General features: G+C 43.1%; 1 protein-coding gene across 2 annotated transcripts in view; it reads right to left on the bottom strand.

Moving 5' to 3' along the window:
* The window catches only part of LOC136832170 (uncharacterized), a 34,095-nt gene extending 11,744 nt beyond the window's left edge, over window positions 1–22,351 (bottom strand). Inside the window, exons 1-2 of one of the 2 annotated variants that reach the window (XM_067092920.1) lie at window positions 22,197–22,351; window positions 2,822–2,918 (exon numbers count right to left, since the gene is read on the bottom strand). In XM_067092920.1, coding sequence (XP_066949021.1) covers window positions 2,822–2,918; window positions 22,197–22,213 — 114 coding nt within the window. In that variant the 5' untranslated portion in view covers window positions 22,214–22,351. The remainder of the gene's footprint in view (window positions 1–2,821; window positions 2,919–22,196) is intronic. The other variant, XM_067092921.1, reaches the window with a different exon arrangement.
* Between the last annotated feature and the right edge of the window lie 2,718 nt (window positions 22,352–25,069).

Below are 25,069 nucleotides of genomic sequence, written 5' to 3'. Positions count from 1 at the left end.
ATGTGGAAGTCTTGAATACACTAAATTTTGGCTTAATCTATGCCCTTATCAGTAGAAATAGTCTTCATTGAACAGGCCATCCTAAAAGATTGGATGACAGTCAAACTGAAGAAAATGTTTTACTGATGGATACAAATCAGAGAGCTGGAAAGACTTCTTGTGCTCTGCTCAAAGTCCCTGGAAACAAGGGGTCAGAGAACCCAGTGGTGTTGAAGTGAGGTAGGGGTCATGCAAGAAGAAGCATGTTAGACTACACAAGCTGAGGTACTTTAGTACAGTAATCCTTCAATTACAGGCAGCCCCTGGTTATCAGCAGGGGTTCCATTCCAACGGCGTGACGATGAGCAAAAATCACTGATAACCAAAAATCACCACTTTTTCGGTGCCGATAAGTGATTTTCAATTATCCGTGCCTCTGTTAGGTATTTATCTGCACCAACACATGGTTATCGGCACCAATAAGTGGAAATTGGCACATATCAGCACAGAAAATTGCTGATTTTTGCCGCTAGACAAGCACCGAAAAACCATATCATCAATAACCAGGGACTGCCTACATCCGGATTTTCATTATCCGACAGCAATGGCCCTGGGGCGAAAGATATACTGTACAGTATATTGTATTATATATAAAATTCAAGTTTGAAAAACCACTCTCTGATGGTTGGTAATGCTGCTTGGCCTAAGGAAATTACAGTCATGATGACTCTGAGAAAGGGTCTGGGGAGGCCCAGAGAGGTTTCCAAGGTTGGGGCAGGGGGGGAGGGTGTCAAATGGCTAGGCACCATGGGAGAGGAGGGGCAATAAGGCTATGTAGAAGACCTCACTCAGAGAAAGAGAAGGGTTGTTTTGGAAGGTGGGTGGAGTAGTGATGCAGTTTCCCTGGCTGAGAGGGAGTAGGAATGCAGTGTGGGATGGGTGGAGATGGGTAAGCAGGCGTCTGACCCCGCTAGAGCTTTTTTTGTTTTATGTTTATGCTTTTTCCACATTTATTAAAGGATATATATAGAACTGTACTATAACTTGTAATGAAATACATCAAGAACAATGTAAAAAAACACAAGGGGAGATAAAGTGCACAGAGAGAGAGAGAGAGAGAGAGAGAGAGAGAGAGAGAGAGAGAGAGAGAGAGAGAGAGAGAGAGAGAGAGAGAGAGAGAGAGAGAGAAACAGCAACTGAGGTATTGCTTACACTGAAACCTATAACACAAACATTCTTTCATTATCTAAAATCTTTATTTTAGCCAATTCTCATTTAAATTTTTACTGTAGTTTCTCAATTTTTATTTTTACAACAAAAAAATAAACTTAATTGTGTGTGTAGGGTACCTCCGTATGCTCACACTCCTCCACTCTTGTAACTGGCATCAAGACACGTGATAAAAGCACAATCCAATGTGTTGTCAAAATCTACAAATCTAAAATAATTTTTTATTACATATTATTATTACATATTTAGAGATAAAATATCAAGTGTTAAAATACTCTTGTTATGATATGTGTGATAATCATACTTGGAGTCAAATAAACTTGTAATGAAAGGGTACTGTACAGTAAATAAAAAAATGCAACACATGATATTGTTTTAAGAAACACATAAAAAGTGTAAGAGGTAAAGAAAAAGAGTTAGCTTTTGCACTTGTTATTGGCTTAAAAGCACGAAGTGATTAACAAGTCATGAAACGTCACTTTATTTCCTGCTTTTACTGGCTGATGTAGATACGTCATAAACATGTCATATGCTAATTGGCTACACCTGAAAAATACCAGTACACTCAATAACAAAGAGTTTTCCCCTTTGTAGTTGTGTGAGATCAGTCGCTTGTTTGAACAATGCATTTGTGAGTACTGAGCTAACATGATGCAACTTCCTGAACACATGGCTTTCACTGCATTGCCTGCAGCACTGCAGGTTCTGCTTGTGTCGTGTGTGGAGCTATGTAATTCCTGTATGGTCCCACCTCATCCTAAAAGGGCAAAGAAGGTGTTGACCCTTCAACAGAAACTCAAAATCGTTGGGAGAATTGAGCAAGGTTGATCTAAGTCATATATCATGGAGGAGTATGATATAGCTCAGTCAACTTTGCATGGTAAGAAGGCATCCCAGGACAAGCTGAAGAAATACGCAATGGACCTCAGTAAGAAGATGGCCAGACGTCAAGCCCACAAGGTCATGGCAAAAGGCTGTTACAAGGACATTGACCAATCTACTTTGATGTGCTTTTGTCAACAAAGGCCTATTGGTGTGAACAAGTGGTGCAGCTACGAAGTTCGCAGGCTTACATAAGGTTGAGGACTTTAAGGTGTCTGGAGGTTGGCTGTTTCAATTTAAGATTCAACACAGGCTTTCTAATGAGACTCCTGGTGAAGCTTTGGATGCTTTTGGGGAATTAAACAGAATTTTAGCTGATGGGAATTCCCTTTGTTTACGTTGACGTACCAGGCTCATCTGGTGAGGAATCTGACATCTATTTACCACCTCTCAATGACCAAGACCCTCTAGACATTGAGGAGGTACAGGAGGTACAGGATTTTGATGATACAGTGGCGTTGGAGGAGGGGGAGGAGTTTTTAGTTGGGCCAACCATATGCCGTTTCAGCACCACAGAGGTAAACGAATTTGAGCTTTGCTTTACCACTAAACTACACCACCGATGATAATTTATAACTTAAGCAGTTTGATTTCTTACCTTCATGACAAAAATACATTTGAAAAATATCATGGTCTGTACTTATGTTGAAGCTGAACTGCCTTTGCTTCTACCTTTTGTAATTCTCTACCCTAAATATCAATGAGGAAAAAATGTTACTGAAAGTCATACCTTAGCAAGGTCTTCTGGCAAAACACCTTTTGGCAGATGAACAGGTGGTATCACTTCCATCATCATATCATCACTGTCTTTGCAGTCCATCACAGTCCTGTAAGGTAAAAATTCATGCTCTAAAAACTCAACATAAATGTCACAGAATTTAGGTACAGTAGTTTACCAAGTATACAAACCAAAAGAGTATTTCTGAGCATAAGCTGGGGTCAGTGGTTAAATTGGTAACAAGGCAGATATCTGTAGGTAGATGGGTGATTAGGGGGGCAACCCATCAACAAGCACTTTTCCTTAGCCTAAGAATCAGGGACTCAGCAGATTATGAAAGCTACCGTACTGTCTGTAAACCTAGGAAAAGTACCAAATTTAAAAATAATTTGTAATTTTCCTCATTATACAAACTATAGCTTTCATAACTAGTATTGCAGCACATAGCGTGCTTTGGCTTTGTACTGACTAAATAAACAAGATTACTGGGTAGGTCTAGGGCCTCTGGCCCTGACATCTGTTGGCCTACTTTGGCCATTATAGGGTCTAGCCCAATCGCAAAAGTATCATGGTCCAAAAAAATGTAGAAACAAAGAGAGGTGGCAGGGGTGGGTTACTCCTTTATGAGAGCTACAGGTTGTATACCTAAGGAAAATACAAATAACTTTTAAATTTGGTATTTGTTCCTGCGGGGATGCAAACCTTCACTTTCATAAATGGAACCTTACCCCTACCTAAGGTGGAAGGGCAATCCACCTGTTATTAGGTTTTACAGGTGGGAGTGCCTCAGATCCACCAGACTCCTCTGACTGGCTCTCTACACCCCCCAAAATTGCCAGACTACTTTCCTCTTAGACTGAAGGCCTACCTTGGCTACTCACTCTCTTTTGTGAGAGGAGGACTGTATCTTACTCTCCTAAGGATGCAGTTTACCCCTAAACTGTAACAGTTATGTAGGTCATGCACCTTACCCTACAAGGGCATTGCCCCTGGGGTATTCACCTCTGTTCCACCAGTTTTCCAAATGACAAGAACTGGTCAACAGGCGGCAGTTTCTTTCCTTACCCACCTCCTCCAGAGCTCTTCGTTAGGTGAGTCGGTAGGGCTGTGGACTAACATTCGCTAGGCCCGAGTTGGAGTCTCCGGCCGGCTGATGAAGAGTTAGAGGAATTTATTTCTGGTGATAGAAATTCATTTCTCGCTATAAATGTGGTTCGGATTCCACAATAAGCTGTAGGTCCTGTTGCTAAGTAACCAATTGGTTCTTAGCCATGTAAAATAAGTCTAATCCTTTGGGCCAGCCCTAGGAGAGTTGTTAATCAGCTCATTGGTCTGGTAAAACTAAGGTATACTTAACTTCACCTCCTCCAAGATTGTGGGGTGCTACTTGCCCTGGGTGGAGCCCCTCTTGTTGGGCTTTACACTCCTCTGAACCACTTGCTGGGCCAGGGTGAATGTATCCTGGGACCTGTGAGGTGGGTCTCCGAGGTAGAAGGCTGTGAACGTGGACTGTCTTTTTCCACACTCATGCCTTCATCATCTGGGGAACTGACTGGTTTTTCTGGTAGGTGACAACTGACCCTATCCCTTGGATGTCATGGGCCTTCAAACTTCCTGGGGGGCCCTCTTCTTCTTGTCTGAAGACCTAAGCCCTGGTAATGACCTCTCTTACCCAAAATGAGATGGTGTTTTTCGACATCCTCCTTTCTGCCGCTCTCCTCTTCAGGCAATGCAGTAAACCCCCCTGTATTCACGGAGTCACCTATTCGCGGATTTCTCTATGGAACATATATACACATCATTCGCTGAAAATTCGCCCATTCACAGTATTTTTCAGAGAAATATTCACTAATTACTGTATTTTCATCTCATTTACATGACTAAATGCACTTTTTGTGATAAAATGATTAAAATACTCAGGTAGTGCTCGAGTTACAATAATTTGCCTTACGATAATTCAATTTTGCAATGGGGTAAGCAATTAAAAACGATACGACAATATTTATAAAATATTTTTAAAATTTCGTGCGGGTGCAGGCAGCAGCATACAATCAGGCAGTGAGAGAGACCAAATTGCAATAGACCAACTTCTTTTCCTCCATCTCTTTATCCCATCTTCCTATTAAAAAAGTAAAAGAGAATGATAAAAGTATTGTTAGTAATGTTATACTCTTGCACAAATGCATACAGCCATAAACAACCGACCGAGAAACTGTTGTTTTGCTATCATCAAATCAGATAACAGCCAGCTGTTTTGCTTGTATTTCAACCATTGTACGGTAATACACAATTACCATAGTTATAGTACAAATGAAGTTAAGTAGAACAGGACTGGTATATTTTTACATTATACTCTTATTTGGTATGGATAAAAGACGGGTAAGGAAATACTGTACTGTATACTGCTAAATTTAAGCTGCAAGTTGTAGCTGAAGCTGAGAAAACAATGTCTGAGAAAACAATGTTCAAGCTGCTAATGACTATAAATTATCATGCATCAGCAACATGGATGAAACTCGACCGTAATTAAAATTGGAGAGAAAGTATTTTAATCAAAACCACTGGGCATGAAAGACCACATTACAGGACTACTATTTTTACACCGATATATGATAAATACGTGAAGCTCGCATTATGAAACCAAGTGAAAATAGCAAATGGAATCTTGATTTTTTTTTTTTCCCACAAAACAAACGCCCCCAAACGGCCAACGTCCTCTATAAAAAAAAAAAAAAAGTAGTTACTTTCACAATGAGATGTATTCAAGTTATATTTCAACTTAAACACACTTCATGTAATGAAAAATAACCTTGCCCCATATAAATACAGTATCTTGAGATTCATTTATGCTAATTAGAAGCAAGAAAAGTGCTCTGAACTGAGTTAAATAAAGCAAAATAAACTTACCGCATAATCGATTTCCATACCAAAACATTGATTGCAATTTAGAATACAAAAGCATTATAAGAATATATACAATATTATTGGATACAGTGAATTAAGGCATAACATTTTAAAATGATCCATGGAAAAGATGCACATTCGTCATGTTGATGTTTGTACAGTATAATACGATACGTGAATACAGAGTATAGTATAATGTAGGCTACGCTACTGTATATGTATACGATATACTGTACCACTGTGTAGGCTAAGCTAATTCTTTTTTGCTATTCAATTTCTCTTTGTATTGAATTATCATAAGTCAATCTGCACGAACCTCCAGAATTAGCTGATATTAATAATTATACTATACCGTGTATGTATACAGTATACTTTTCTGAGTCCAGTCCTGTGTCAGCCGGTGAAATTTCATTGTAGCACGAATTTCTAGGTATAAAATGCTAGATATACCAGAGAAAAAGAGCTTTCAGGAAAGCTGGGGTTACTACCCCCAGATCGAAAGCGTCTTCTCCAGGGAAGACGTCGGTATAACGAAGGGTGAGTGAAAGATCACTACCACGGAGTCTTACTCGAAAGATTTCTCCCTATCAAAACCCCCAGAAGAGAGCGGTGAGCCGTTACAGCCCCTACACCCAAACACCCACCAGCTCGGCGACACCAGCGCCACCTACCTCATTCCATTTTCTAGCACGTGATTGCTACCATTTCCTTTTTTGTGTGCTCGTGCCTTTTTTGGATTTATTTTCATCTATCGCCATGTCATCGAGCAGCTTTACCATCTCCAAGTTAAGTACCATCTTATTGTGGGGTTTTGTTCTATATTTTGGCTGTTATGGTCTCGTCTTTTCACAAATATTGAGATCTTATTATGACGCCACGGCGTCCTCCGCCAGCCATGTCGACCGCGAGGCGACCCCATCAGTTCTTTTCTGTTGGGGTTGTCTCCTTGTCGTTATAGATGTTATTTTTTGCCCCATGGTTCTCCTCCTGGCGGGTTCCCTGCGGTGGCCCCCCTTTTTTCGAGTTTTACATATTATTGGCCTGTCGGCCTTTGTGAGGGTGATGCCCCGTCCAGGTCCCCCCCCCCAGGTTGGGTTCCTTGTTATTCTTAGTCTGTATTAGGCTAATTGTTTTATGCTTGGCGATGGTGCTCTCTTTTATTTTATTCATTGTTTACCTCCTCGAGGTGGCGGCAGCCTCAGATCTAACCGCTTCCCCGAGGTAGGCTACGCACCCTGTTGAGCACATTTTTGTTTCCATGTTATGTGTGATGGTTATTTAGTGGAGTAGGCTTGGTTTTGCTTCCTCCCCTTGCCCTTGGCGTGGAGATCCATCAGGTTGAGGAGTTTTTGTTGCTGTTTCCTCCAGGGTCGTTTTTGGTGGGCAGAGTGAGCCCTTAGTTCTCTTCCTTCCTTTGGGGGAATAGAGTTCTTTGGATGTATCTCCTCTAGGCTAGTCGCCTTCTTGCCCCCTCTCCTCGGCCCCGGTTGGTTCTCGGCACAAAATTTCTCTCCCTGTTTGCTTCCTCCTCCCTTCCGCACTCCTTCCGTTTTCCTAGCCTATACTAGGTTAGGTCCCTTATTAGGCTTCGCCTAGTCAGGAGTCGGGCATTGAGGCTCGGTCGCTTCCCTCCCCTAGTAGTAGGCCACCCTCCTAAGTTTCATCATTCTTGGAGTGGTGTATGTGTGCAGTTGAGCGGGTGATATATTTCCCCCTGTCTCCTGTTCTCATTTTCGTAGCCTACCACTCTCCCCTACTCCACCCCCTCCCCCCCACCCCTCCTCCCTCTCCAGCCTTGCTCTACTCGTGCGGGTGACACTAGATGGCGTTTTCTCCGAGTTCAGGGACTCCTCCATTTGGTAGAGGATTCGCTCCCTCCCATACAGTCCCTAGCATCACTGCGTTGGTGTTGGTGGTTCGTTTACTCGTAGCTCGAACGTGTTCGAACACTCTATCCCACACTTCTTTTCTCCCCGTCGGGTTACTTGGTTGGGTTATTATACTTGCTCCGGCTTATGTTATGTATATACGAGCATCTTGCCCACCTTGTTTCTCTGGCGGGGAAGTAAGAGAGGAAGAGATACATATATTTATATATATAAGGGGAGCGGATCCCTCCGGTCTCCGGAGTAGTTTGCCCTTTGTACCATCACTTGTTTAATGTTATTGTTTATATATATACATATTTAGATAAGTGTGTTTATCCAACGGAGTACACACCTCATTTTTATATATACGTGAGTCCGGTTCTACACCCGGGGGTTCCACCGTTGTTTTTACTGGCAACCCTTGCGGTGAGTTCTTGTTGTCTCATACCTTTCATTCCCCGGAGTATTCCGGGGTCTGGAAGTTTTTTACCTTCCACTCTGTGCATTCTAGAGCTTATTGGCCTAGTTTATGATAAGGGATTTCTTCTCCGCCGGAGTATTCCGGTTGTAGTCGAAATTCCCGGCCTTGCCGGCTTTAGATTGCTTAGAGTGGCAGGTTCATGTACTTTTACACTTACAGACTGTTCGCTGTGAGGAGCCGGGGTGCACCGCTTGGCTACAACAACCTTACGGTCACGTGTTGTGCGGACCCACGCTGGTTGTGCGGTCCGGCTCGACGACCTTGTAGTCTGGCACCCTGATGGTTGTGAGGTTTGCTTCGCCTTGCGCGCAACCGTCCAGGACGAGTCGGTAAGTGAGTCTTCCTCCGTTTACGCTCCTCATATTGAATACTGTTTACATGGTTCCCGGACTGTTCTTTCGTTCTTGGCTAATTGCTGGTTTTCTTACAGGCGGACGAGTCCTCCAAGAAGTCTGCCTTGGAATCCCTCCGGGCTTGGGTGGCTGGGTTTGGTAGGAACGTTCCGTCGGGAAGCCCTATGTCCTCGACGCTGAAGTTGAGGGACCTGCTTTACCCGGCGCACGGGTGGCGGCGCCGCAGTGCCAGATGATCTTGCCACCCCATCATCCAGCAGATCCGGGATGCGACCCAGCCACCCCAAGTGGATATTCTCTATGCCGAGGTTTCGGAGGACGTCGCCGCTTTAGACTTAGACCTGGAACCTATGAACACTGAACAGGACCAGGTGGTAAGTAGCGAGGTGAGGTTGTTGGGGCGGGTCCCCTTTTTGACTCCCCAGTTTCTTCAGTTTCTTCTTTTACAGGTTTTGTGAAGTCTTCCTCCTTGGGTGATAGAGCTCCATCAGCTATCCCCAAGTTGAAGTTGAAGACTTCATGGAAGGCGAAGGGCTATATGTCCTCGTCTTCCAAGAAAGCATTGCCTTTCCCCCCGTCGAAGGCTAAGGTCTCAGCACCTGTAGCCTCCGGGAGCAAGTCTGGTTCCTCCGGCAAAGGCGCGAGTAAGAGGGCAGCAAAACCAAGCCCTCCTCGCCAGCCTGCCTTTGACGCGGAGGCCTTCGCGAACCAGCTTTTCAAACGATTCTCGGAGGAGGTCGACACCAAATTTACAAAGATCACAGAAAAGTTGGCCAGTCATGACAATATACTGGCGGGAATGGCTCAAGCCCACCGCAGCCGAACCCCAGTACGTCATCCCCGACACAGCGGACCTCCGCCTTTCGATGTCGGGAACCCTTGGCGTTTCGCCCTCCAGGCCATCCAACATGATGGAAATTTGACAGTCGAAGGTCTTGGCACGAGACAGTTGGAGGAATTAGAGTTCTTCCCCGCCGATCTCTTGCCCCCCTACCCAGGCTTCGTGAGGCTAACAGAGGAAGCATGGGTACGTTCAGATAAGGTTCCTAGGGAGACTGTGATCGTCCCTAGGGACCAAGCTCAGTCGGCTCTCCTGCGCACTCTGACGGAGTGGCAGGCAGATAATACAAAGTTGACACCTTTCAAGGGCAACTTCACCATGTTCGCCTTGGGGGACAACTTACCCACCCCCTGTTTGAACAAAGTCGCTCTGGCTCACGGCCCGAGCGTGCTTGAGGCAGCCCATTACCGCAGCTGAGGGAAACGGACTCCACTTCCCTGGTGTTCCCGGGAGGTGACGAGTTCTGGACGGATGCTCCGTCCACTTTCACTGTTGGGAAGTTGGACCCCTTTTGTGCTTCCTCACAGTTCAGTGAGCAGCTCCCCAAGCTGCCGGAATCTTTGCTAAAGGCGGAGTTTGATGCCCGGACTAAGCTAGCCCGGTCCCTGAACTCCGTCTGCCTTACGGAAGCCACTGCCGTCTCCTGCGCGGACGAGCCATTTTTTCAAGTCTTGGCTAAGTCCCTGCTAGCTGGCTTTCAGTCTGACCTTTTCGAATTCATCATGGCCAGACTGGAATGCAGAAAATTCATTTTTGCCGATGCCACCATCCGTCACGAGCCTAACAAGCTCGTAAAGAGCTCGATCTGGGGCCTAACCTCTTCCCAGAAGAAGAGGTTACGAATGTTATGGCTGAGGCTACAAGGGCCAACCAGAGTCTGCGCTCTCGCTGGGGCATTTCTGCCTACAAGCGCAAGACCCCAGAATCTGGCGGCCCCCAGGCGAGAGGAGGCAAACGTTTCAGGAGGCATAAGAGGCCCCACCATCAGGCGGTAGTCCAAGCCGTCCCGGTCTCGGCAGTGGCACAGCCCTCCACCTCAAAGGCTCACCCCAACAATATGTGCTGGTTCAACCAGCTCATTCCCTTGCTGCGCCTTCGTATGTTGCTTCGCCAGCATACAACCCCACCTATGAAGGCCGTGGATACTTTCACGGCCTTAATAGGATCGCAAGGGGGGGAAGAGGCAGGGCCCCTCATAGAGGAAAAGCCAACACCACCCCAAGAGGAAAACCTGGACGTGGTAGAGGGAACAAACCCACTCCCTCCCACTGAGAGAACACAGGTAGGTGGTTGCCTGTATTGGTTCAGGGACCAATGGACCTTCAGCCCTTGGGCACACAGCATTGTGTCCAAGGGTCTAGGATGGAGCTGGATCAAGGACCCTCCACCTCTGACCAGGTTTTACCAGCCACCCTCATCAATCCTACAGGATTACGTGGCAGAATTGCTCAACAAACAAGCAATAAAGAAAGTAAGGCACCTAAAGTTTCAAGGCAGGTTATTCACTGTTCCCAAAAAAGACTCCGACCAGCAAAGAGTGATCCTGGATCTGTCGCGTCTAAATCTCTACATAAAATGCGACAAATTTCGCATGCTTACGGTAGCTCAGGTACGGACTATACTTCCGCGTGGAGCCGTCACCACCTCTATCGATCTTTCAGACGCTTATTATCACGTCCCGGTTGCGGAACTTCTCTCAGTTCCTCGGTTTCAGACTCGGGAATCAAGCCTACTCCTTCAGGGTCATGCCCTTCGGTCTAAACATTGCGCCCAGGATATTCACCAAGCTGGCGGACACAGTAGTTCAACAACTCCGGTCCCGAGGGATATCCCTGGCAGCGTACCTAGACGATTGGATAATTTGGGCACCAACAGTTCTGGAGTGTCAGAAGGCTACGTCCATGGTCATCAACTTCCTGGAGTCGTTAGGTTTTCAGCTGAACAGAGAGAAGTCCCGCCTGACTCCGGAGTCCCGGTTTCAGTGGCTGGGTCTCCAGTGGGATCTGTCCTCTCACACGTTATCTCTCCCGCCTCCCAAGAGGATAGAGATAGCATCTCTCACCAGAAAATTTCTCAAAATCAATCAGCATCCCGCCGATCCCAAGAAAGAGTCCTTGGATCTCTTCAATTTGCCTCAGTGACGGACCTGCTCTTAAAAGCGAAACTAAAAGACATAAACAGAGTGTGGCGGAGTCGAGCCAATGTCAAGCTCAGAGACAAGGTCTCCTCTATTCCTCGAATCTTAAAAACAAGACTGCGGCCTTGGGCCACAGTCAGAGGCCTGTCCAAGTCAGTTTCGCTTCAATTTCCCCCTCCGGCACTAGTTGTTCACACGGACGCTTCCCTAAGTGGCTGGGGATATTCACCAAAACAAAAAGTACAAGGAACGTGGTCCACTATGTTTCAGCAGTTCCATATAAACACCCTGGAAGCTATGGCGGTTTTTCTAACTCTAAAGAAAATCCGCCCCCCCAACCGGATTCATATCAGGCTGGTATTGGACAGCGCAGTGGTAGTTCATTGCATCAACAGGGGCGGCTCCAAATCAGGTCGAGTAAACCAAGTAATGGTTGCTATCTTCTCCCTGGCGAACAAGCACGGCTGGCACCTGTCAGCCACCCACCTAGCGGGGGTACGGAACGTGGTGGCAGATTCCCTGTCCAGGGCTACTCCGTTGGAGATGGAGTGGTCCCTGGACAGGGAATCCTTCAAATGGATTTGCCGCCAGGTTCCGGGTCTCCAAGTGGATCTGTTCGCGACGGAGAGCAACTTCAAGCTCCCCTGTTATGTGGCCCCGAACCTGGACCCTCAGGCGTACGCCACGGACGCAATGACAGTAGATTGGAACAATTGGGAGAAAATTTATCTGTTCCCTCCAATAAATTTACTGCTGAAAGTATTACACAAACTCAGGACATTCAAAGGTCAACCAGCCCTAGTAGCCCCCTATTGGCCGAAGAGCAATTGGTTCCCTCTTCTTCAGGAACTGGGATTGCGGAGTCTTCGGATTCCCAAGCCCATACTGACCCAGACAGTACAAACCAAGACTGTGTCAGCTTCCTCAAGAATTCAGAATGCCCTAGTTTTATGGACTTTATAAATTTCTGCAGCCCAAAAAGGAGCAAACATTGACCCTGTTAACACTCTGTTTCTAGAATCAGATAAAAGAGATTCTACTCTTAGACAGTATGACTCAGCAGTCAAAAATTAGCCTCCTTCCTGAAAGCATCTGAAGCCAAAATCATGACGACTAATTTAGGAGTTTCCTTCTTTAGGTCACTGTTTGAGAAAGGCCTTGCTCCGGCCACTATTACCACAGCCAAGTCAGCCCTGAAGAAAGTATTTCTGTACGGCTTTAAAATTGACCTTACAGATTCCTATTTTCATCTATCCCCAGAGCATGCGCTCGTCTGAGACCAATATCACGCCCACATTCGGTTACGTGGTTTCTCAATGATGTCCTTAAGTTAGCATCAGAGATGAACAACTTTCAATGCTCTTATCAGGATCTGTTAAGGAAGACTTTATTTCTGATTAGCTTGGCTTCAGGTGCCAGAATCTCAGAGCTATCGGCTCTCACTAGAGGTGATGATTTTGTAAACTTCCTCCCGTCCGGAGAGGTCCTCCTTTCCCTGACCCTAGATTCTTAGCCAAAAATGAAGACCCACAAGACAGATGGTCTCCTTGGAAGGTGGTGCCCCTTCCACAAGACCAGTCTTTATGTCCAGTGTATACACTTAAATCTTACCTTTAAGAACTCCACAGAGTAAGTCGGGTCCTCTTTTATCAGGAGAAAGGTGGTACTCTTTCACTGAATGCTATAAGACAACAGATTTTGTATTTTATTAAACAGGCCAACCCATATTCAGTTCCTAAGGTTCATGATATTCGAGCAGTTGCTACTTCCATTAATTACTTTCATAATATGGACTTCTCAGAACTCTCTAAATACACGGGTTGGAAATCACCTCTAGTGTTTAAACGCCACTATTTAAAAATCGCTCGAAGCCCTGAAATTTTCTACAATAGCTGTGGGAAGTGTCATCTCCCCACCTTAACTAATCATATCCTTATCCTCCCCCCCCCCGCCCGCCTGCCTCATTTGCTTCTCTGCTTATCCTCCTGGTTGATCATGCCTCACTGCCTTGCTCCTCATATTGATGTATCTTGTCTCTGTTGAGTGGAAACTGTAATCTGACATGTTATGATTGTGTTTTCTTGTGGGGTACTGGGCAGTTTTTATTTTGCTCCATGTACCCCAGATATGTGTATATGTACTGTATATATTATTTCCCATTTGGTTTTGTCTCTTACGTGTTTAGCTTTAAGTTTACGTGTGTAGCTTTAAGATTGTATATGCCATTTACCTATGCAAATTTCATATGTCGTTATGCTTTAGTAGTATTACGTATTTTTGGGGCCTCTTCCCTGCCATGCTGGGGACTTCCCCACTTTTTTGTAATATTAAGCTTTTGATGTGCCTTAGGTTTAGTGTTCTTGCTACATGTAAGAGATTCCCTAATTAAAACCATTTTCGTAATTTATGTTTTTTTCTTCAGATTACCTTGTTCCCTCGTAGTTTGCAGCCTTGGCATGATTCTCTATCACTATTTCACCGGCTGACACGGGACTGGACTCAGAAAAGGGATTTTGACAAAGGAAAAATCTATTTCTGAGGAAGGTCCCGTGTCACCCGGTGACCCTCCCTGACTCACTATTGCTCCCCCCCACTACTTGCACATGCCAAGTCTGGGGTTAGTGCTAGCCTGGAATGAGGTAGGTGGCGCTGGTGTCGCTGAGCTGGCGGGTGTTTGGGTGTAGGGGCTGTAACGGCTCACCGCTCTCTTCTGGGGGTTTTGATAGGGAGAAATCTTTCGAGTAAGACTCCGTGGTAGTGATCTTTCACTCACCCTTCGTTATACCGACGTCTTCCCTGGAGAAGACGCTCGATCTGGGGGTAGTAACCCCAGCTTTCCTGAAAGCTCTTTTTTCTCTGGTATATCTAGCATTTTATACCTAGAAATTCGTGCTACAATGGAATTTCACCAGGTGACACCGGACCTTCCTCAGAAATAGATTTTTCCTTTGTCAAAATCCCTTTATAGTGTAGGCTAGGCTATATTCAAGACACGTTTTTTCCAACAAACAATGGTTTTTTCTTTAAACCTAACTCCATCATAGGTAGGTTAATACCTGTATAAGCATTTTTACTTTTTTTTTGTGTTTGAACTATCAAAATAGGCAGTTTAAGTGTTTTTAGAAGGGTTCTAAGTATTCACGGGTTCTAGCTATTCACGGGGGGGGGGAGACACGCATCCCCTGCAAATACGGGGGGTTTACTGTACCTGACAGCTCTGACGGGGCATAGTAGCATCTCTTCTCTTCCTCTTGTTGAAAAAAACTCACAAGTGCTGATATATCCCAGAATATGGGCATGTCTATCCCTCTCAGTATGAACACTAGCAAGAGGGCTACCCTATGTCCCTTGATTGAAGCTGCGAATGCTGAACCGCAATATAGAAAGGGGTCCACTGTATGTATGTATGTATATTGTATGTAAAATAAATAAATTATATATATATATATATATATATATATATATATATATATATATATATATACATATATATATACATATATATACACATATATAATATATATATATAATCAGTAAGCTACAAACGTCCTTTAATATCCAATTCGCTCTACCTTGGAAATAATATATTTTCATATATGTTACCGAAGCAGAATTTTTTAGTTGATAATAAGTACGCCGTCCCGTGGGCTCGAACCAGCGAAGGACAGGAACTCAGGACTACAGGGACACATTAACCCGCGCGGGTTAATGATTTACAGTAGGCCCAGGTCTCCAACCTCCTGATGATTTTGGGATGATGAATAGGCGGTTGTAGAACCCCAGCGTATTGACATCTCCGACTATTTCTATTGCTCTCTTGGCGAGGAGAGACGAAACTTCCTGTGATAGGGCCAAATACCTCTCTGAGTCAAAAGAGTAGGCCGCCAAGTTGATAGGAGAAGACACTAAGGGAGGTTTCTCCCTGAATGGGATGGAGTATCCTACTTTGATCCCCTTTAAAACCCAAAGTTCTACATCTCTGTCCTTCCACTTGCTCCAAAAATGTCGAAGCTTGGCCCCCACTGGTACACGGAGGATAGTATCCTCACTTGCGAGAGGAAGATTTGCTTGCTGACTTCTTGATTGGCCGAAAGGACCTAGAATACGCACGGGAAGGGGGCTGGAATCTACTTCTACCTCCCTCAAAATGTTTGCTGTAGAGGGGAAACTTCTAGGTGCAAATGATGAGGAATGTCCAGACTCCTTAGGATGTTTGGTGGACTGGGCCAGCAAGTCTTGTGTGGATTTCTTTTGCAGCTCCACTGCGTTATGTTCTACTGTAACGCTGGGAAAAAGTTCCTGTTGATTTAAAGGAGCAAAAAGGAGTGCAGATATCTGGTGGGGAGTGACCCCTTTGGAAGTAAATGAACAACACTGCTCTCGCTTCATAAGTACTTCCACCACGAACAAGGCTGCCAGTTCCTGGGATCCATCCCTGATAGCTTTATCCGTGCATGAGAGCACTCCCAGTCAGTCTGTAGTGAAGTTTGCTTGGAGAGAGGTGCAATCTTCTATTTTATTCGCTAAGGCACCGACAGTCCAGTCAAGAAAACTCAAGATCTCGAAGACCTTAAAGATGTCCTTAGTCAAATGCTTGAGTTCAGAAGTCGTAAACAAAATCTTGGAAGAGGAGAAGGCAGATCACCGTGACAAGGCAATTAAACTGGAGAAATTCCCTTGGGAGGAGGCAGTAACTCTCAACGCCTCTTGGATACGCGAGGAGGAGGAGTGCAGAATACTGCTTTCCCCGTTTTCCCCTTTTCTGTCAACCAGCTCTCAATGCTTGACAGAGCTTTCTTCGGTGACTTCGACAGCACCATCTTAGGCAGCCTAGAGGCTTCCGTAGGCTGTTTCATCATACAAGAACAACCCGGAGAAAAGGGAATCGCTGGAGAAAAGAAGTCCAGGAAGCAAAACAATAATATTTCAAAAGGGAAGCGTAGGTTGAAGCAGGCTGATCCTGTTCTACGTCCCTCTTCTGCAGATGAAATGGGCGAGAGAGTCAAACCCTCAGGCTCAAGAGTCACTGATGGTTTACGTAAAAGGTCCATAATACTGTCTAAGGTTGTTTAATTGGTTACAAAGCCAGATCCTGAACAGAACGAACAGTAGAATGCGGTGCAGGATACCCGGTCGCCCACTAGGAATGGGCGTGATCGTGCACTGACAACTGCTCGCGAACTACTTGTTGGACTGGTTCAACGGGTGCATGGGATCCTCTAGATCCCACTTTGTGTTTTGATCCCTTGGATCCCACTAAACACTTGGATCCCATAGATCCCACTTGATGAATGGATCCCTCGGATCCCACTGGACTAATGGGTCCCTCGGATCCCACTGGACGACTGGATCCCTGGATCCCTCAGATCCCGATGGATGCCTGGATCCCTCAGATCCCATTGAATATTTGGAGCCTTCCAATCTCACCAGGTACCTGGATCCAACAGATCCCACTAAACTGGATCCCCTTTGATGCTCGGATCCAAAAGTGCGATCTCGTGTTTCTTAGAGATCCGCTTGGGCGACAGAAACTGACACTCTGACACAGACACTATGGGTGACACATTAGATGGATCATCCCAAAAACTACACAAAGGTTTGGGACTCGGATCCTGATCTCTGTTCCGCTTGCACAAGATCAGAAATTTGGACTCAGCCGTGGATATCGGCCTTTTCAGTGGCCTGGATGTACTTTTGAGGCGCCAGCTGCGCTTCTGACTCTCTTTGCACTTGGATTTGTTGGATCCTGAATCCGCATCACTCGATGAAAGTGCATGAGCTCCAATATGGATGCCTTTCCAGTGGCTGTCTGCCAAGTCCTGGTAATCCCAAACAACAGGCTCGGCTGAGGGGGCAACCACCCATGGGCAAACCCCAACGACCTCCCTGGGACATACGGTTTGCCTCTTCTCAGGTTTAGGGAGTTTGACAGGGACCTTTGTCTAGGAGCATTGGTGGGACAAGCAGCCACCTCCTCCACTGACACAACACTTGCACCAACGTCACTGGCACTAATCTTATCCATAAGGCCCCTCACTGAAGCCCCTATTTGAGCTACAGTGTTCACTATGAGACCAATTTTCTGGTCCATTCTGGCTTCCAGACTGGCGATGGCATTGGGTTCAGAAGGTTGGAAGTTGCATAATGGAGTCACAGGTAAGGTTGGAGGACTGGTGATTGGGGAAAATTCAGATATAGGAGTTGGAAGGGCATGCAAAGCAGGAGAATCCTGACTAATTGAATTCATAGCTTCGGTCTTAGCCGCTCTCCTACATCTGTTACTCTCAAGTTTATTTAAGTAACTAGTTAAAGTCTTCCATTTCCCCTGATCCCATTCTTTGCATTCATCACAAGTCAAGACTGAAGAGCAAGTTTGTCCTCTACATTACAGCAAATGGTATGAGAATCATAACTGATAGAAGTTAGTTTGTTATTACAGCCTTTGCTGCAAAACCTACTACTACCAGAACTAGAGTCAGACATATCCTGAAAAACAAGAGTCCAAGCTAAATAAGCTAATGCAATTAGCGCAATTGCTACCAAGACACGGAATACTTCACCAAATAACGATGAAAATCATCCAGCAAATTATACTAAGTCAAAAGAAAGCTGAAGTTAACATTCATGTTAAGCTGTCAACCAGCAGAAACGAATTGGGCTCGTTAGTAGTGTTGTACCTATCCTTCCCTGAAAGTGGGCGGGGCAAGTTACCTACACTAAAATATTGGAACGCTACCACGAATTTTCAAATTTAAGCCGCCGATAAATGAAACGTAATAGCTATGTACTTACTTGGTAAGTTACTTATATAAAAATATGCCACATATACTATACTTGCGTATCATTCGATCTCTCATATCATGTGACCCTTAAAATTTTGTCCCCAAAACTTGATTTCTTCATATATTAATCTCACGTGCTTACATTTTCAATAGCCCACATAACATTAGGCGAACCCCTTTTCCTCAGAAATCCCTTCTTGTTAAATAAAAGAGATTAAAAAATAAAAAGTCTTTCCAGTACTTACTAAACATATATAATTTTCAGTATATCAACATGTACTAGGCTATGCTCATGGGGTGAATTTCAATATTGGTAGATCATATTGTACTAGGCTGTGACTGTGGAGCGAATTTCATTTTCGGTAGATTGTAGGCAGTCCCTGTTAACATAGGGCTTGGTTGATGGTGATCCGGCTTTTATGGCGCTTGCCTAGCGACGAAAATCGGCAATTTTCTGCGCCGAAAATCGCCGATTTCCGCTTGTCACTGCCGATAATTGGGTATTGGCGTTGATACATGCCTAACAGAGGCGCCGATAATTCCCGAAAATCTCAAAAAAAAAAAAAAAAAAAAACACCGAATCCCTATTTTCAGTTAAGTGGCAATTTTCAGTTATCATCACGCCCCCAGAACGGAACCCCCACCGATAACCAAGGACTGCCTGTACTGTATTTTGGTAGACTTTCAAACAAGATTACCAAATTTATGGGTTATGAAACAATTCTTAACCATTCATTGTAATTAACTACCTCTTACCAAAAAACTGACAAACTACATGAGTAAGACATAACCAAACGAATCAGGAAACAACTGTTTTGCAGTTCCGTGGGATTTTATTTTAAAGTATATGTTAGTTTACCTTTGTATATCCAAGTTTACATTTATGTACTAAAAATAATAATGTACTTCCTTTCTTTTGGCAACTAAAGCATGATTCTCCTATTTATTTCTGTAGTAGGCTCAATCATCTGACTCTAAGAACATAAATATTAGCCTAGCCTACAAATGCATATGGTGGATGATACTTATTACAATGATATAACATCATGATAATAGAGTATATGTGGATTCACTAAGTAAAATATGTTTCATTGCTATTACCCTTATCTTAAATACAGCTGTAATAGCCTAACTAACGTTCAAACGGATAGTGTGAGTGTAACAACTAGCCTAGGTCGATATTTCCCACACACACATTTTGTATCTCATGTATAGTAATACAATATGGTAACAACTTATAAAAAGGTTGCTGTATGAAAAAAAAATTAATGGCCATAAAACCATGACAGGCTGTGGGTAAACAGGTAGGCTACCTATCTACTGAACTGTGTGCCATTTACGAGAGAATGAAAAAGGGTTGCATTTTTTTTTTTCAGTGTATTCATGCAGTATTTTTCTTACAATTATGGGGAAAAAGGGTAGAAAATTGCCTTTTGCATAAAGTTTTCAGTTTAAAGTGTGATGATTGTTGTTTATAAGCATATTGAGTATTTATGGTTAAGTGGTATAGACATGGTAGGGGAAGAAAGGGTAAGAAGTTGCTGGATTTGCTGTTTTACACCTGTATACTTATTTAATTGCACTTATCTGAACTTTGCCCTTATCCAATAATCAGGAGATTACTATAGTACTGCAACAAACTAAATTAAGACATCTAATGCCTATGATAGCATGGGCACGTGTTGATAGTCCTATAAGGAAAAAGGTAATTATTCAAAATTGTAGGCCTATGAGGTCTAGGACACATTATCATTAGATTTAATAGTACAACAGACCACTAGACAGGACCAGACAGCAATGAAGTAATGTATAGAGGGGGGATGGGAATTTAACTAGAGAGTGCACAAGACAAGACAGGGAGAAATCTCATTAGAAAACTAAGAGTGCATAAAAAAAAAAAAAAAAAAATTAAGGTGTAAAAACAAGCAATGGGGCACTTTTGAATTAAAAGGCTCTAAAAGTGAAACGAGGAGAAAACCCAGCAATTGCACTGAAGGTACAGAAATACTGTAAAAAAGTTGCACACACATCTTTCTGCTGCACAAGGTATCATGTTGGGCCCCTCCCCCTCAGTCAGGGCACAGTATCCTAGAATAAGTTAGGTTAGGATGTATCCATGATGAAATGTATCTTTGACCTGCTTAAATGCAGGGGACAACACAATGAAATTGGTCTTATATGCACATTTCATCCACACTTTCATCGTACTAGGAAGTAATTGTTAGAAAGGTTGGATAAGATACATGAAAGGAAAAAAGAATCAAGGTAAAGTGAACTAAAAAGTGGGTGCACCCAGGGGTGAGGGGAAGCTGAGAACACCTTTCATGGGTGTTCATAATGCCTATAGTGCGCTGTTTGTGGTGCACTGACAGTAAAAACACCTTACATGATATCAGCGTGGTAGAGAACCAACTAGAAATACCTTGACCACAACATTACCCGACAAGCTATATTGCAACTGGATTTTGCATAAGCTTATGCAATCAGTTGGGTAGCTTAAGTGGTCTTCACATCAACAATTGCTAGCCTTGTGGGATTACAGATTACACTTCAATACTGTTGTTTTATTCAAGCCTAGATTGCATTTTTCTGATGACTAGGATCATGGAAACCCTCAAAATAGCACAGTAAATTAACATCATACCATATGATACAGGCTCCTAAATAACAGCCAAGCACTGGGACCTATGAGGTCATTTAAGAGCTAAAACGCTAATTGAAACTAGTAAAACTTTACTATAGTTGTGCCGCCTGATTCCCGCCAGTCTTCGACCGGGACAGGTTCTTCTTCTTTCTTCTTTCCCACTGTTATCCCTACGTTAAGAGGTCGGTTGCCTGATGCACCTTCTCCACTGCCTTCTATCAAAGGCATCAACCTCCACCAAACCTCTTCTCTCCATATCTTCCTTCACTTTATCTGGCCATCTAATCTTCTGTCTCCCTCTCGATCTTCTTCCTCTAACAGGTTCTTCTCAAGCCTTCTTCACTCCCTCTCGTCATCCATCCTTAATACATGCCCATTCCATCTCAATCGTGACTCTCTTATCACCTGTTATCTTTACTAAGCCTGCTCTTCTTATTTCATCATTTTCCAGTCTCTCAAGCAGCGATATTCCCATAATCCATCTCTGTTCTCTCGAGCTTTACTTCCTCTCTTCTTCTTAGATCCCATGTTTCTGATCCATACATTAACTGGGGCAGCTTCCTTACACATACAGAGACATAACCTTTCCTGTAATGCCAGGTCTTGACCTATCCAAATCTTACCTACCTAACCTAACTTAGGGTGACGTGCCCTGACCTGGACAGGGGGGCTTTACCCTCCCTGGATGTCCCCCACTAAAAGGGAGCAACCTGTTCCGGTCGACGACTGGCGGGAATCAGGCGGTGCAACTAAAATACTGTTTCACCTTAAGAATAAAAAGGTTTACAAGGAGGAAAACCTTGAAGCTGCACATTGTTGGGGAGGATGGAATGTAAGATGCCAAGGAAAATATGTACGTTGGTACAGTAAATAGAATGAAAGGGGCTGGGGCTGGGGCTAGGGGGCCGAAGGGGCGCTGCAAAGAACCTTGTCATGCCTACGGTGCACAACGTGAGGTGCACTGACGGCACGAAACCCCTGCGGCCCTCAGGGTTGCTTCAGCTTCCGTTGGCAACCCCAAAGGTTAGTTAACTCAGTTTCACTTAAAATGGAAACCTATTATGTAGAATTACCGTACTGGGGCTAATGATTTCCAGCAACGTAGTATTCATCAATGCTTCTTCAAATAATATTAATAAGACCTGCTGTACAGAAGGTCTACAGTGAGCGAAGCAAAGTTGGCAACACGTTCCGGAACTTCAATACCCTAGCCTACCTTAGCTAGTTGTAGCTTAAGTTCGTAGGCCTATGTTCACGACCCAGGCCTAAATCATTTGGGGCAGAATGGAATCTGGATTTCAGGCTTAACGCCAAGAACTGGAAAGAACAGGTATTCAAACTATATAAAGAAACAAATCGGCCACACAGTGTACTTACGGTGAACTTGATAACATCTTATGAAAGAAAGCTTTAATCACAAAAACACTTCCCGCAACAGCCACCGTGCAAGGTTATCCACTTCTGAAATTCAAATGAGTTGTTAAGCTGTCAGCGTCTGTCTTGAAGATCCTTGAGCATCTTCTTCTACAATAATGAAGCCGTGCTGCCTGCCTTATGCCTACTGTACCTGGATTGTCAGACATGCTACATGGAAATTGGGGTAAAAGTTAAGCTAGGTATTTGCAGATATTTTTACATAAAGAATATTAAAGATACAGATGAGAAAATAATTGATGTTTTTACCAGTGTTACGGAATGGATGAAATTTAAGCAGTGGAAACTAAATTGAAAATACAAAATGAATCATCTTGGCAGGAAGGAAAAACAATTTAAAAACCTTGGTGATTTTCATTTAAATATATATATATATATATATATATATATATATATGATTTATATATATATATATATATATATATATATATATATATATATATATATATATATATATATATGTGTGTGTGTGTGTGTGTGTGTGTGTGTGTGTGTGTGTGTATGTGTGTGTGTGTGTGTGTGTGTGTGTAGTAATGTAGTTCCGACCTCTGACAAAGTTGTTGGTGTATTATTAGACTGTAATTTGTCTCGCAGTGTTCAAATATAAAATGTAAGCTATTGGCCGTCATCTTAGAAGTACTGCCTTAGTTAGAAAATATCTTGATGAGTGTTTTAAAAGAATAAAAAAAACTTGATTAATTGTGTCGTAAACAGAGTGGACTATTGCAACTCTATCCATCATAACCTATCTATGATGCCACTTAGTAAGCTGCAAACTATAATAAATAGGACGGGAAGATTGATAAATGGTGTTGCATAGAGTGACAAGATTACGCCTGTATCGTTTGAGTTGCATTAAGTACCTATCAAAGCAGCGGAGTAGCTATGGGGGGTGGGGTCCCAGGTCCCCCTCGTCAAATGACAGGCCCCCACAGCCGCCCTCCCCCTCCATTCAAATTCCCTTCGTAGCTAAACTTAACCCATTAGTGGCCAAAAGACGAATTGTAGTTATAGGTTTTTAAAACAAATGACGTTTGTTCATGATATTTTGATCCAACTTAATGTTATTAACTTACATATGAAGGGACTGAAAATATAGTTACAGTTTTGAAAAGTGCAATGAAATTTGCTACTGCTGCTTAGAGTTAATTTCTAGGGACAGGAGTTCGAGAATAGTATATTTCACTAATTACAGAATTGGTACATAAGTTTTGTGTAATTTTCTTTGGCCCCACCTAGTCTCCCCCACTGATGGAATGACAGCTACACCACTGTATCAAAGCTAGATAATGTTTAAAATATGTGCAATAACTCACCAAGCTGTCAAGACTGGGTGTCCAAAATATTTAAATTTGGTGCTCTGATAAAGCCCGCATGGAGTCATCACAAGTGGCTCCAATACTATTACAGTATGCTTTCATTTGATACCAGGACTTAAAATATTAAGTCGTTCAAGAAAAATCAGTAAAGACGCCTCTTTTCCTGAATACTACGACAGTGTGGATTGCACAATTAAATTGGAGTACGCCCTATAAAAAAATCTCACAGTCCGTCTTCACTATTATGTAAATGACGAGTTGAGCTTGCAGGGCTCACAGCGCCTTTGGCGGAGTGGGACCTAGAAAAAAAGGAATAAACTCTATGATATATAATATAAAATATACATAAGTCATGGATATCACCTAATGTCCAATGCCCTTTTCTTTGGAATAACTTACCACAAAGAGAATTACAACTGATAAATGCACTTAAATGCACCCGCAGCTGCCGAATGGATTGGTCGATTTTCCAAGAAGGTATCTAATCCAAAATGCACAAGTTTGAATCCTGGCCAGACCAGATGCATTTTTTAATTATAATCCCCCTTAGGAGTGAGTTATTCTGACAAAGTGATTTTATAATTAGTGATATTTGTGGTTTGCTGTTTGTGAGTACAAAAAAAAGGTCATGCGTTTAAGAGAAAATTTACACTCATATGTATATATAATATATATGCAGTACACGTAATATACAGCATGTATATATATGTGTACATATATATATATATATATATATATATATATATATATATTTATATATAATTCACAATGCCTTGAGAAGAACTTACACCCAAAAGGAATTATGATTTTTAAGTGCTTCTACGCCGGTCAGGAAATTTGGACCATGGTTTGGTTTTCTATATTGTTCAACAACTTTGACTGACCACCTCGGGTGGACTCCACATTTTTATTAATATTTCTGTATCTATTTTCCTCCAGTGTATTGTTCAGTTGGACTGAATTCTAGTATTTGCCTTCTATTTCCTCTCTTTTACTCTTAACTACCTTATCATAATCTTGCAGATCAGTACATAAGCTTTTCTGCACTATAACTGTATCTCAGGCACTTCATTTTTCCCTTTGGCTCACCCTCTCATCTCTCCATCCCACCACTTACTGATTTTATTCCTTCTCATCCTCCTATTCCCACAAATTCCTAATGAATCTGATTCCATGTTTGAATTCTGCATACTCCCACTTCACCGTCTTCAACTCCTGCCCTTATTGATCCTGCCTCTTCTTATACACTATTCTCACTGCCTTCTTATGAAAATCACCTGTCTTAACTGCATTTATATCCACATTTTTGTTCCATGCTCTCATTAAAACTGCTACTTTCACTTCAACCAAATGATTACATATATCTCCAGCAATGCTTATACTTGCTATTACATGCATTAATTTACTGTTTCACCTACTCCGCACTAACACAATATAAATTTTCCCCACCATTTGTTCATTTCCAATAATACTTGAAAATACCTTTCTTTGGAGACC

Source organism: Macrobrachium rosenbergii, chromosome 49, assembly GCF_040412425.1.
Source record: "Macrobrachium rosenbergii isolate ZJJX-2024 chromosome 49, ASM4041242v1, whole genome shotgun sequence".
In the NCBI taxonomy this organism is placed as follows: Eukaryota; Metazoa; Arthropoda; class Malacostraca; order Decapoda; family Palaemonidae; genus Macrobrachium; species Macrobrachium rosenbergii.
Note: the sequence above shows the minus strand (reverse complement) of the source record. Positions and strands in the feature narration are given on the sequence as shown.